Raw genomic sequence first — 14,322 nt, 5'->3', positions numbered from 1 at the left:
TGCTGTTGGCGTGTTTTCACTTCCCTGTTTGCCAGATTAGCACATCTATAACTTCCTTACTGGCCCTGTTTGTGTTGTGATTCTGCATGAAATAAAACAAAGAAATCTAACGTTTCAGCATGTCACATGTGTTTAAGTGTTCAGAATAATCACGTGGGATTATGTTGATCGCTGTGGATAAGGGCTGGAGGACATCCAATAGGTTTGAGGGACGGGGCTCTCAGCGGGGAGGTAACCCCTGCATTAAGAGCGCCCATCGGGACGCCAAAGTCGTGGAGCCCCCAGGCATATGTTGGGGGGCTCAGCAAAGGCGAGTCATTGATGAAGGTCGCTGCGTGGCAGTCGTGCACACCAACACAGACGGCGCTGTTAATTTCTAAAGTGTGTTCGGCTTAATGTGTGACGATGTAAATGAGCTGCAGCGTGCACACGTATGAATTGTTAGTAAAATGACCCACTGCGGCGCCACGATTAGTTACGCAGTCTGTCTGCTGATGGCGGAGCCAACCACGTGTGTGCCATTGTTTCTTTTGTCGTGTCTGAATGACTTTTCTTTTTTTTTTTGTCTAGTGATACCACGCCAGCTTCCATGTGACTGCACTGAGAAATTGACGAGACAGAAAAGAAGGAAAAAAAAAAAACCCAACACACACCAGAGTTTGTTCCAGCACATCTTTTCTTTCCTATTAGTTTATTTTTTCAGCTGCTTAGAAAAACAAAAACAAAAGCTCATCACAGATGACCCACCGTCGTCAATCCCAAAAGCTCGTCCGCGCGTCGGCCGGGCCGCTCGTTTTGTCAAGATTCACGAGAAAATCCAAATGAGGGTGCATCTCATTCAGTCGTCGAGTGAGTCACGTGACCCGAGCGCAGGGGTCTAAGGGCACAAGGGGTTGGAGGTGAGGGGAGGGGGTGCCACAGATGATGGGGGCAATCCCCACCTGCCCCAATCTGCTGAGAGAGGGAACCGCTCTTTGCATAATGGATACTGACTGATGGCCTTCTTTCTTTTTTCACAAAGGAAACCCCAGAAATACCAAACTTACACACTTGCCAGCAAGCTAGGTATCACTGCTTCAGATGTGTTAAAAACCCACCAGAAGAAAAAAAATGTTTCTTTTTAATATATATATATAAATGAGCTAAATATAATTTAAATACAAACCTAAAAACAAAATAAGACGACAACAAAAGACAAAACAATAAAACAGATCACTTCTTAAGCAGACACACACACGTACAGATGATTGGGATGCGTCTTCAAAAAACATCTGAGCTTAAAAAAGAAAAAAAAAATGTCACCCAACTCATCTAACTAATCTTCTGGGGTGTGTTTCTACCACACAAGATCTTAATTCTTGATGCAAGACACAGAAAATAATAATAATATAAAAACAGCCCACAGAGAATCAGTGGGAACTAAGCATATATGTGTGTGTGATTACTCCCAAACAGCTACTTCCTGATGAAAAAGCATGAGCTAACTTGTAGCCACACAACCACAGTCTTCCTATGTGTAACATCACTGCTGCATTATTCCCCAAATTTAAGTGTTTTTTTGTAATACTTGTAATTATATCGTATGCAGATTATATATAGAGAGCCCATTAAAAAAAACAAAAAACCCCCAAACAAACATGATTGGCTTGGTATGACTATTGCAGTACACACATTAGCTGGAATAAGGGTCACACATGACTAGCTAATATGAGGTCAAACAGTTAAGATTTTTCTTGTCGTCATTGTCATCTTCAAATACACAGGTTAATAGTTGTCATTTCTCTCCAAAAGGAAAAAAAATCAAGACCAAACTACAGTCGATATTAAACACTTGCAAAAACATCCACTGCAAAGAATGGCTTGCGTAGGTGGAAATTGTAAAGAAGCATTGTACTTCTGCTTCATTGTGTGCCATGCTTATTTTTTTTCTTTTAGTTGTCACATCACTTTTTCAGTTGTTTTATATTTATATATATTTCCTTCAACAACACAACGATGCGATAAAGTCCTCAGCACGCTCGCTGCTGTGCCCTAAACAACGGAGAGAAAAAAAGGGCAATTGACAAGGCCACTAGTCCATTAAAACATCCTCAAATCCCTCACTATGCTCAACTCAGATCTCTCTCTACTTGAATTCGCCGTTACTCTGCAACGCTGATTCCAATTCAAACTTCCTACTTCTGTTTTTTCTGAGTTTTTAAAGCAAATCGCCTCAAAACGGTGCAAAACAAATCGATCCTGTGCAATAAGGCCTATGACTATAATATCTCATACATATTACCATTGAAACAGGACTTCAAAATGAAACATTGATAACCAAAAACAATAAATGATAAAAAAAAATATAATGATGATGATGATGTGGTTAACAAAGCATAGACGTGCACGGCTTAACAGCAGAAGAGACATTCCGTAGCAAGACAAAAACAAAGGAATTATCAGACAGCAGTGTCTGATTTAGTTTCCTAATGCTGCTCCCCCCTCACCCCACCCTCTGCAACATTTCTACTGCTTCTATTGGCTGTGTGGGCCTGAGCTTGGGGAACGGGGAGTTGGGGTGCCAGTGGGGTGTGCTCGGAGTGTGTCGTCTCACAGGGGCTCAAGCAGCCATCTGTCACCCTACTCTAGCCAGCCTGATCTTTATCCCCAACCCAGCCTGGCCCAGCAGGCCCACTGTCTCATCTCCTCAAAAGGGCTTCCTGCTGGGTGGGGGGTGTCGGGGAGACAAAGGCAGGGAGGAGCTGTGGGGGGGCTCCACAGCGAGGCCCTTTGACCTGGTCCCCGGCCTGGCAGGGCAGACAGCCCAGACAGACAGCACTGTGTCTGCTCCCTGCCTCCTTCTCTCTTTTATCAGCCACACAGACCCTGGGGGCTAACGGAGAGACAGAAGAGGGAAGGGGAGGAGTGGAGGTGTGGCAAACGAACACAATGAAGAGACTGACACAGACCACCCCGGCCCCCACCCGCCCCTTCGCTCTCCGTCCTCTATTCATCTCTGGGCACAGATCTCTCTATTCCCCACGGACAGACCGCTGCCCTCTCCTCCTCTCTGCTACGTGACCCCTCTCTTGTCTCTTCCCTCCTTTATCCAGCAGCCAGCCAAGCTCTCAGGCTCCATGTGGCCAAACACACCCACACTGACTACCTATCAGTTACCATCTTCTCAAATGTGTGCCAAATGTGGCACATGTAGTGTTGGCTTTTTGGGTTACCTGTTAGGAGGCTCTTACATGATTTGTCTGTGGTAGTGGTCACCTTTTCTTATCAGTTTTGTTTTTTAATAATGGAATTTACAGTTAAGCTCAATAGCGACATTTACTTCTTTAGGCAACAGAGATTATTACAATGCATAACCAGAAAACATCTGTTGTGTTGGGGTGAGGAGGACACATCTCCTCTTCTCCTGTGGGAGCTGGCACCTAGGCAGTGGTGGTGAGCTTTTGGATGGTACGGTTGTAGTACTGGGTAGTGAGAGCCTCCAGGGGGCTCCAACGGTGCGCATGCAGTTCGATGACCTCCATGAGCAGAGAGCGAGTCAGCGGAGATTCGGCGGGACAAAGCATCTTGTCTCTGACAGCTGCTAAGAGCTCTGTCATCATCTCGGGGAGCTGCTCTTCCAGCAGTCGGCCTGTGCTCTGCAGCTGGTGGAGAGACAAGGAAGGGAGGGTGGGGGAGTAAAGAGGTAGGAGGTCAGAGAAAAGAGTGCGTGTGTGCGTCCTTAACTGAGAACAAGACACAATGTCTGGCACCTTGTTATTGTGGATACAGTCAGACAAGCGGAGGTTCACACACCCTCTGGCCATGGAGATGTGTGCAAGCTGAGGCTGCCAGTATGTAATCAAGACTGCAAACATTGTGTTTGCGAGCATCTGGGAACTCTTTTCCAATCAGAGCTCACCTGCCTTAGCCCTTTCTGTCCTTTTAGTTCTAGGTATTACTTTCTGCCGTTTAAAGGATTTATTGCTGCCTGGCAGATTTCCCATTAAATGTGGAGGCTGTGGCTCTATGGGTGATGCAGACTGTACTCGCCCCCACCCCAGCCACCCCTGATAACAAGACCCCTGATATAGTTTGCAAGATAGTTGTTCCAGGGGGCTAAATTTCTGTGTTTTTACATTTACATCCTGCTAGCTTTGCTTAAAAAACACACAGCCTCTGGTCTAAAAAACCCACTGCAAAGCCAATTAGGTACTTTAACTGTGTTCTTTTATGGCCAGCAGGGGGCGACTAGTCTTGCTGCAACAAGAAGTTCAAATGTATAGAAGTCTATGGGAAAACGGGCCATCTGCATACCACATTTATGACCTGAGTAAATTCTTTCCTAATAAACTTATGATTGTGGTCGCTACTTTCAAGTCTTTCGTGATGTTAAATCCATCTGCAGAGTACAATTTAGCTATGCTTCGACTGATAATGCTACTGATAAGCATATAGTTTTGCTTCCCAGTCTTAGAAACACTACGCAGCAAAAATGCTCAAATTAAGGCTTCAATATGCAAATCCAGAAACCAATGACTGACTATATCCATCTTTTGTATAGAGATCGAAAATGTGATGTAATTTCCGTGGTAAAACCGCAAAGGATTGTAGGTACGAGTGGCAAGCGGTACTAGCGCACGCAGGCTTTCATAAGAAAACAGTCACACAACGATAAAAAGAAACAAAGAATGGCATTATTAACTGCAATAGCCGGTCGCATGACAGCCACGGAAAGCCGACGGGTAAAGAGATCGGTTTTTATCGGATTCTGTCGTGGAAGAGAAATTGTTCAAGCCATGTTTCCGAAGTAACAAAGAGCCGATTGATGGCTTCTGTTGTAGTTATTACGTAATTTATCATAACATAATTGTTGATGTGGGTTACAAATAAGTCTTATATTGATTTGAATTGAATTCGTTGCGCTATGCTGCTTTGTTCACTGTGGCGATCCAGACTGGGCACCTCTATCAACCTGGGTCATACCGAGTTTAAAGCTGCTACCACAGCGAGATTTGATCGGTTAAGAGAGAGAGCGATATCAAAACAGCCACGAAAAGTCCCGCATATATGTGCCCAAGTGTTGTATTGAAGCAATCAAGTGATGAATAACTGTTTTCAAGTAAGTTGTTTTGCAATGGTTATTATTATTATTTTTTTTTTTTTGCATTGTTGATTTGTTTTTCACCGAAGCAGCTAATAAAGCATAGTGGATTTTTACAATTTTGCCTGTTTCTTGTAAGATTCTATAATAGAATGAAACAATAATGCCAGTTATAAAAAAAGACAATAAATTGAATGAATTACGAAACACTTATTTTATTTCTACTGGATCTGAAAATGTTGTGTAATACTACAACCTGAAAAGACAAATAGATTGCGTTTGCCTGTACAGGAGATAAAGAAATAAATTAACAACAGCTGTGAAATGGAATAGTCCAAATCACCAAAGTAAACTGGACCTGGGCTTGTTGCAGGGATCTGAAGTTACCAAACATTTTGTGAGTGTATGCACTCACACTTAGGACCATATAATAATAAATATGTGCGTGATAAAAGTTGGGCAGCACGCTAACGTCCTTACTCCACTCTGTATGCTCGTATGGGTCTAACCCTTTCACTCCTTTGATTTTTTCCTCGTACTTTTTTTTTTTTTTTGGTTTGCCTTTTCGTCAAGTCTGTCTTTGTACGGACCTGTCGTGTTCTCCGTTGTTTTGTACATAACTGTTTTAGGGGCAAATAAAATGCAAGTAGGGATTAAAACCGCAGAATTAATGATTACCGGTGCTGGAAATGCTAACGCTTGATGCAGTGTTTTGATTTTGCTGCCAGTCGTACCTACAATGCAATGCGCGAAAGTCACGTGGTCTGTCAATCTCTATACAGTCTGTGGTGTCTGTATAGGCGAGCACTTGTGTTTGTAGGGGCCAGTTTGACTTTTGAGTGTGAAGACTTGACTTTAAGTAATTATGCATTGATACCTCCATGGAGCAGCAGAGGACTGCGTCTTCCTTAATATCCGTCGACTCTAGCAGCTGCAAAGGACAAGAACAGACACCGTAAGACTTACAAAGCAAAGGGCTGCGCAAACTAGCACAACACAAGTCCAGAAGTAGCACAGTAGAAATGATGGAGGATGCACTGTATACATACAAAAACTCTGATTTAAACCACTTGATGAAGAGAACAGAAAAATGTGTTCATGAGTTCACAAAGAAACGGGGAGGGGCCTAATCCTGATTGTAAATATTTTTGACATTAACATTTTAAATCCCGGAAGACAACACACTGAGCTTCCAGGCTGCCAGCAAACATCACACATCATGCCTTCCTTTACGCACAATGTACATACACACGCAGTAGCACACACACGTAAACACACAGCGTGGCCAAAAACAAACAGTGGATTGGGTAAACATGCTAGCCCCCTCCCACCCACTACCACACACACACACACACACACATACACACACACCAATGCCGGCCCGTGTGCACAGATGGGCATACAAATACCCCCCTGAAACAATGCAGGCAAAGAGAGGTAGAATAACATTATGCCAGAATACGAGCTTCTAGGTTCAGTTTACAGCAGAAGGGACTTTGGCTAAATGCTCAACTCTAATGCTGCCTTAGTCTTCGTAACACTGTTTACAAAGCTCTGCTTTGATTAAACTGATGGAGGGAAGGAAGTACCATGGAGGAAGGGGGGAACGTGTTTTGAAAATGAGGAAAATACTGTCACGCATCAATGCGCTGTACAGCGACAGAGTAAAGGAAAAAATAAGTGAGATCACGGAGGGAAAAAACAGGACATCACCTTGTTCAGGAGAACGACCCATAAATCCAATTTGTTTTTCAATGCCAACTGTATATAAAAATGTTCAATCTCTTATATGGTTTATCACCTGAATCTGTATTACCTAACATACTGTCCCACAGCTTAGCAGTGTTGGCTCACTCTTAAAAAAACAGAAAAGAAAAGCTTTTTAAACCCACTGCATGCTACCAGACTGCAGACAGACACAATTAGCAACCAGCTGATGGGCAGAGAGCAGCATGAAGTTGCCAAATCCCGATATTTCAAACAGGAATTGGTGCATCTTAAAACTGGGAGTTTAAAAAAAAATGGCAGACTGACTCTCCATAAAGGCTCATGTTGCTCTGAAGCTATTCAATGATTAAAACAAACAATTTTGCATGAATAAGTTCACTATAAAAAAGGCAATGATATAATATGTGAGTACTAGATAGAATGCACCATAGAGACTCCAACCCACTCAAGTAACCCAACTTCTGTATTTCAGAGCTAAATAACACGATCACTGTGTTTTCATTTTAAAACTGAGCAGACAAACCAAACCCTGTTTAAATGCATGCTTTAGGAAAGACGCTGTGATCAAAACCAGTCATTCAAATGTCTGACTCTTCAGAAGTGAAAACATTTTTTTAAAAAAAAGTAATCCTCCACCATTTGATGCTATGCACCACATTCACTGTGAGCAGGCCTCTTATTTCCACACTGTAAGCTTAATGGTATTCCACCTATCATTTAGGTCCAACAGTTGCTCAGACGTCAGCTCCTCAGTATGCTCAGATGGGTGTGGTGACAGTGTCGCTGTTTGATGTGGAAACTCAAATCCCGTCCTTTTCCAGAGCAGGAGAACTACGTGACAAGCGGGATTAGCTCATAATGAGTTCCCCGGGGAACCGAGGGAGGAAGTTTTGTTCAATACACTTATAACGATCTAATCTATACTCATCTATCATCACTTTCCTATCCGTTGCAATAATCTTCTCTCCGGTGCTTCAGCTCTCCTGTCACTGCTGCACCGTAACACATGGTGTGTTCCAGCTGAAAAATCAGCATTTAAAAAAAAAAGTTTTTGAGAGACTGCTTAACACTCAGTCTCTCCGGCTGAAGCTGAAAACACTTGGATGTCTGGTTGGTTATATCATCAAGAAACTAATCTTACTGCCATGGGAAAACCCGGGATTCTGTGTGACTTCCATTTACAGTATTTTTTATTTAAAAGACATCAGGATTAGAAAATACAGCCGTCTTATTTGTTTTCCCTTTGATTGTTTCACAGCACTGAAGAGAAGAAATAAATCCAAACACGGCTCTGTGAGTGACTTAAATGAGTTTGGACTTCACATGTGCATTAGTGTATCTTCAAGGTTGTATCTTCAATAACTGCAGCACGGGATGAAGCAGAGCGAAACATGCTTTATTAAAAACACACAAACTTGAAGGATTCTGACGTACTAGACAAAACTGGAATTCACGCTTCAGGACCAGCCCCATATTTGTCTGGTATCTGTTATAATTTAATTTAATTCAGTTTTATTTATGTAGCACCAAATCCCAACAACAGTTGCCTCAAGGCACTTTATACTGTAAGGTAAACACCTACAATAATACAGAGTTTAACAATGTAAGACTGTTAAACTTTTTCCCCCTTGAAAACCCTGAAAGCTGTCTTCTGAGCTGAGTGGTTTCTGTCATAGAACAAAATGACTGAGTGTGCATCAGAAGTGAGCAGAAACTATTCTAATGATCGTCTAACCACGTCTTTATTAATACATACTGACGTGTCAACTTGTCATTAAGAGTACAGAGGTTGTCAAATCTTAATGGGGGAAAAAGTTAAAATCCACTGAACAAGTTAGTAAACAGCTACTGGTAGCTTTCTAAGAGGGAAGCCAAGATACCATATAAATAGGTCCTGATGTCACCACCGGAGGGTATGTACATGCTGTCTACCAGGAGTGACTGCAAACCAATATCCTGATGACGACTTCTATGGGTCACATGATCACATGATGATCATGCTAAAGTTGTGCCGCTGTATAAAACCGGGGATAGACGCCACTTCACAAATTACAGGCCTGTTTCTTTACTACCACAATTCTCCAAAATCCTAGAAAACCTGTTTAATAAACGATTAGACAAATTCTTAGATAAATATAAATTACTCTCTGACAGTCAATATGGATTCAGATCAAAAAGATCAACATCTCTGGCATTAATCGAATCAATTGAGGAGATTACAAATGCTATAGATCAGAAACAGTATGCAGCTGGAGTATTTCTGGATCTCAAGAAAGCATTCGACACAATCAATCATGACATATTAATTAATAAACTGGAACGGTACGGGATCAGGGGGGTTGTACTGCAATGGGTGAAAAATTATTTAAGTGACAGGAAACAATTTGTGAAGCTGGGTGTCCATTCCTCATCATGCTTGGACATTGCTTGTGGTGTTCCACAAGGCTCTGTACTGGGTCCAAAATGATTTATTATTTATATAAATGATATTTGTAAGGCATCTGATATATTAAAATTAGTATTATTTGCAGATGACACAAATATTTTTTGTTCTGGGGGGAATCTAAAGGAGCTGCTGGATACAATTACTTCAGAAATGTGCAAAATTTAAAAATGGTTTAACAGGAACAAACTATCGCTAAATCTAAGTAAAACTAAAATTATCTTATTTGGGAATTCCCTTAGAAATGCACAAGTGCAGATTCATTTAGATGGTGTGGAAATTGAAAGAGTACTTGAACATAAGTTTCTTGGTGTGATTATAGATGATAACTTAAACTGGAAGTCTCATATAAATCATATACATAACAAAATTTCAAGAAGTGTCTCAATCTTGAGTAAAGTAAAACACATTCTGGACCACAAATCACTCCACATTCTCTATTGTTCCCTGATTGCACCGTATTTGAATTACTGTGCAGAGGTTTGGGGCAATACTTACAAATGTTCGCTATCATCAATCTTTATATTACAAAAAAGGGCCATAAGGATAATCCATAAAACTGGTTACAGAGATCATACAAATCCACTATTCTTAAAATCAAAAATTCTAAAATTCACAGATCTGGTTCATTTTCTCACTGCACAAATTATATATAAAGCAATAAATAACCTGCTTCCTGACAATATTCTAAAAATGTTTTCTAAAAGGGAACGGGGATACAATTTGAGGGGGGAATTAAATTTAAAACATCCTCGTATCCGTACAACATTAAAAAGTTTTTGCATCTCTGTGTGTGGAGTGAAGCTGTGGAACAGACTAAGTAAAGATATGAAGCAATGTCCAAGCATGGCGCAGTTTAAAAAGCGGTTTAAGGATATGGTTTTAACAGGGTACAGGGAAGAGGTAGAGATTTGATAGGGTGTTCTTGTCTAATATTTTCATGTGTGTGCGGGTGCACGGGTATGTTGGTATGGGTATATATATATATTTGTAGGTTGTGTATCCTTGAGGTGTTAATGGGGTTATTGAAAATGTGTATATGTGCGTATGTGTATATACGTATGTATGGATAGATAGAAACATATATGTATATATATATATATATATATATAAAAAAAAAAAATTACACATGACATATAATGTAATTGCAAGAAGGTATTTCTGTAGTCTATTGATACTAGATAGTGGAAAAGGGGTGGGATTAAATAAGCTTATGCTTCTTCCTGCTCCTTTTTGAACATGAACGTTATTTGGAGTTGTGGTTGCTCGTTTTCCTTTTGTTTTGCTTTGTTCATTTGTCTCTTTTAATTCTATTTTGTTGTACTTTTTCAACATGTTCAAAATAAAGATTCAATCAATCAATCAATCAATCAATCAATCTTTTGGGGTAGAATCATGAGCCACACTGCATCACAGTTTTTCCCCTTCATTTGAAAATAACAGAGTTGAACTCAAGTGATTCAATAATTGGTAGTGTGCATGATTACTGGTACACCAAAGCATGCTGCTTTAACTCAAGGCTAAAGGTCCAAGTCAAAAATCTTTGACATGATTTTTATTAAGTTCTGACCTGAAGGGTTTTGCATCTCCTCGTCATCTCATTTATTTTACTTTATCTGCAGTACTACTCTTATAGACAAAATGTGACCCATCCAAATGTTCCAATGAGTGTCGTCCTAACAGTGTGATAAGCGGTCATGCTTTCGCTAAAGTTTATGTGGAAAAGGAAATGTTGGACACAGTTTTTAAATGAAGCAATCTACACAGTTCTTCTAAAAAGCACATCACACTGCAGAGTAAGCTAAATATCGATGGATTCCCCAGCCTTAAACCAAAACTTAGGGAGTGGGTGAACCTTTTAAATACACTCACTCCAGCTGTTGGTGCACAATCGCTGTTCTAAATTTACACCGAACGGATTCACGAAATCTTCTCAAAGTTTTCTTAACAACCTTTGTTACCATGGCAACATATTAAAAAAGTAGTAAGCCCAAGAGACAAAAAGATAGATGAACATGTCATTTTAATTGTGCTATAACGCATGCACAGCTGTAGAACGGGTCACTTAATCTAGCAAAATAAGCAGCTAGTTGGTGAGCAGTCACAGATCAACTGAGCTAAAAAGGACAGCAGGTCCTGGAGCTTGAGTCAAAAGTAGGACTCAAACAAATGCAAATATTGCTCTGTAATGGCAGGATGTGTCAATTGGAAAAAAGTCATTCGTTTTAAGGTGTGCTTTAAATTTAATTTTACTTGAGGATTATGTCTTTTAGTTTGTTCTGTGCGGGGCAAATCTTCCATTTGATTGGAGCTATAGCAGCCTGTCAGTTATTAATGGATGGGCTCAGCACTCATTAATTTGCTCTGGCTATAGGAGCTGGCATTTAAGCCCAAACACTAACACACCTTTGCTGTTACCTGATCCTGTTGTGCAGGCTACGTTTACTGGAGAAGTGTCTCCTCTGCAGGGACATATGTATGCATATGCAAACACTTAGACCGCATGTATAAGGCGGGTGTGCGTGTGCCTGTGCAAACACCTATTGCACATAGCTTGTAGCAAGAATCTGACAACCGCATGTTACAACAGGACAATCAAAACAGCGTCCAGATCAAAGTCATGAAGACTGTCTCTAGGAAACTGATTATTAGACCGAGTATGTGGGCTTGAACACACACACACCATATATCCTCATTATTAGTGTTTAAGTTGTTCACAGGCGCCTTCTGACCTCTAGTCTTCTCGGGGCTCCCTTCATACTGCTGATGTAGATTATAGAGGCGTGTTTGTGTGTATTGCTGACTGGTTAGTCCACACCCTTGGTCATGCTGTTGAGCCTTTTAACAAGCCTGAGATAAAGCCCTGGGCATACCCTCAGACAGGGTGTGGATGGCTTAAACTGTTTGCAATTGTTTTGTTTGTTAATGAGACGCCAGGTGTGTTCAAACTACACTAGAAATATGGAAGTGAAACAAAAGCTGAATTTCAGAATCCAGCCCTCCACCCTCACCAAAAAAAGGAACGCACTGTGTAGGAGTTAAAAATAATGTCACCAAATATCCAGCATAGATGCTCGGAGGCTGACGCCTCTTTGCCTGCAAGGAGGTCCTCTGTTTAACCAGCTCCGACTGTTGGGCTGTTGCTCCTTTGTACTACATCACTTGATCTGGGGCTTGGCTAAGATCTCACTGGCTAGATTTTCTAATGCCTGGAAAAACAGAACAAAAAAAGGGGGTGCAGAGGTCTCCAATTACCCCACTTGAATTTCAATATGAGGAAATGTTCTCCAGTGATGCCAAAAAATTACTTGTCTCCCTGAAGGCTGGACGATATGTTTTCAAATCAGATGCGGGGAGGTTTGAAGTGTCATTACACGAATCCTTTTGTTCCGTATAGAGTTCACTTCTATCTCCTCTCACTCATGCAACCAAACCTCACTCTCCTTCTGCTGATCCGACAACAAATAGAACTTCATCTCACAGCTGCATGTGGTGCAGCAGATGATAGAATTTGTTAATGTAAAATCACATTAAGAAGATACAAACAACAAAGGAAATATCATAAAGAATCTTACTATAACGATTGTAGTGTACGTATGACTGTCTCTGCCCCATCTCCTCCTTATTGGGTGGGCCTATCTGAATAAAACTGTCACACATACAGCAATTTTTTAACATCTCCGTCTTTTTAAAATGGATTTCTTATAAATCCCAATTGTTTTGATTCTCATGTTCATCATCCCTCTGTGAATGCCATGTTATTCTATGCGGTCCGAAATGCGTGTCCGCGGTGGAAGTTTGTTCAACTCACCACTAAATGTGGGATGAAGAATTAAAAAAATTGCCGCTAGCAAAAGAAGTGGAGTCTGCCTCTGTGAGTGAATGCCTACTGCGATCATTGAAGGGAATACACACTAACCCTCACAGCCTTATTCAGTTATTTGACTTAGTGTTGCCATGTGATTTGTTGATTTAAATACTTGCGTTAAGGAGCAGTTGAACAGGTGTACCTAACCAAGCAGTGATGCTATTTTGTGGATGTGTATTTTTGGACAGTGTTCAGACTAGTTCCTACACCTGACCTTGTTTTTCCTCTCTCGTTCAGACCCTGTATTAAAACCAAACTTCCTCTCTGCTGGTTTCCTTTTTACCTGTTGTGCCATGAGTTGACAGTCAACCTGAGCCACAGTCTCCCCCACTTCCCCTCACCTCCCTCACCTCGCTTGCTTCCCCTTTCAGTATTTCATTTGTCATTAACCACTTCTGTATCGCCGTGCGTCTGCTGTGGCTTTCCTTAATGGTTTCCATGGAGACCGAGAGAGCGTGTCTAAGTGAGCAAGACCAGCTGATGAGAAGTGAACCTGGGGTCACAAAATTTTACTGGAACTGATTGTGTCCTGGCTGTTTTTGCACCACTAACCAAACAGAGCTGTGGTTTCAAGAGTCTAGACTGAGTCTGGCCAAAAACAGGAAACTCTGATTCAGTAAATGTATTGAACTGAGCAGGCACGATACAGAGACGCAGCCGGGCACTTTCTTTTATTCGAAAAGTGTGAAAGGGGTTGATAATTTTGGCTAGTGACCTAAAAGAAAACAGATACAAACCTCTCGTAGACAAGTGTAGATGGGACACACCAGCACCCTGAACGGCTCGCCGGAGCTCCTCATGGTACCAAACACTTCGCACAAGAAGGTGATGAAACCCAACCACCGCTCCACATCTGACTGCTGGAGCTCCTCGCGACGGGAAAAATCCCTCTGAGTGGAAAAAGGATGCTTGGTTAGTTTAGAAAACACACTGAAACATTCCCGGTTATCCAGCTTCAGTAGCTGTGTAGTACAAGTAGGCAGTGGGTAGGTAGGTGTTAAATTCATAAGTGAAGATGGTTAACCATCTTCCTGGCAGAACCATTAATCATTATTAACAACTTTTCCATCTCTCTAATGGGATTTTTTGGTAGGTGGCACATATATTAACCTTGTTCCTCAACGTACTTGAAGCCAAAAAGCAGCTTGAAAATGCATTAAAAAAATTCCCAAATTTCTTTTAACTGCCAGAAGTGGAGGCGAG

The 14,322-nt window shown here is 41.3% G+C and overlaps 1 protein-coding gene across 5 annotated transcripts in view; it reads right to left on the bottom strand.

Moving 5' to 3' along the window:
• Positions 1-658: 658 nt before the first annotated feature.
• ctif (CBP80/20-dependent translation initiation factor) overlaps positions 659-14,322 on the bottom strand; it is a 63,061-nt gene continuing 49,397 nt past the window's right edge. For all 5 annotated transcript variants that reach the window (XM_084935414.1, XM_084935412.1, XM_084935413.1 and 2 more), the window contains 3 exons: positions 13,857-14,009; positions 5,958-6,011; positions 659-3,641 (listed from right to left, as the gene is read on the bottom strand). In XM_084935414.1, coding sequence (XP_084791540.1) covers positions 3,420-3,641; positions 5,958-6,011; positions 13,857-14,009 — 429 coding nt within the window. In that variant the 3' untranslated portion in view covers positions 659-3,419. The remainder of the gene's footprint in view (positions 3,642-5,957; positions 6,012-13,856; positions 14,010-14,322) is intronic.

This window comes from Perissodus microlepis, chromosome 7, assembly GCF_051167445.1.
Source record: "Perissodus microlepis isolate ML-2025 ecotype Zambia chromosome 7, ASM5116744v1, whole genome shotgun sequence".
In the NCBI taxonomy this organism is placed as follows: Eukaryota; Metazoa; Chordata; class Actinopteri; order Cichliformes; family Cichlidae; genus Perissodus; species Perissodus microlepis.
Note: the sequence above shows the minus strand (reverse complement) of the source record. Positions and strands in the feature narration are given on the sequence as shown.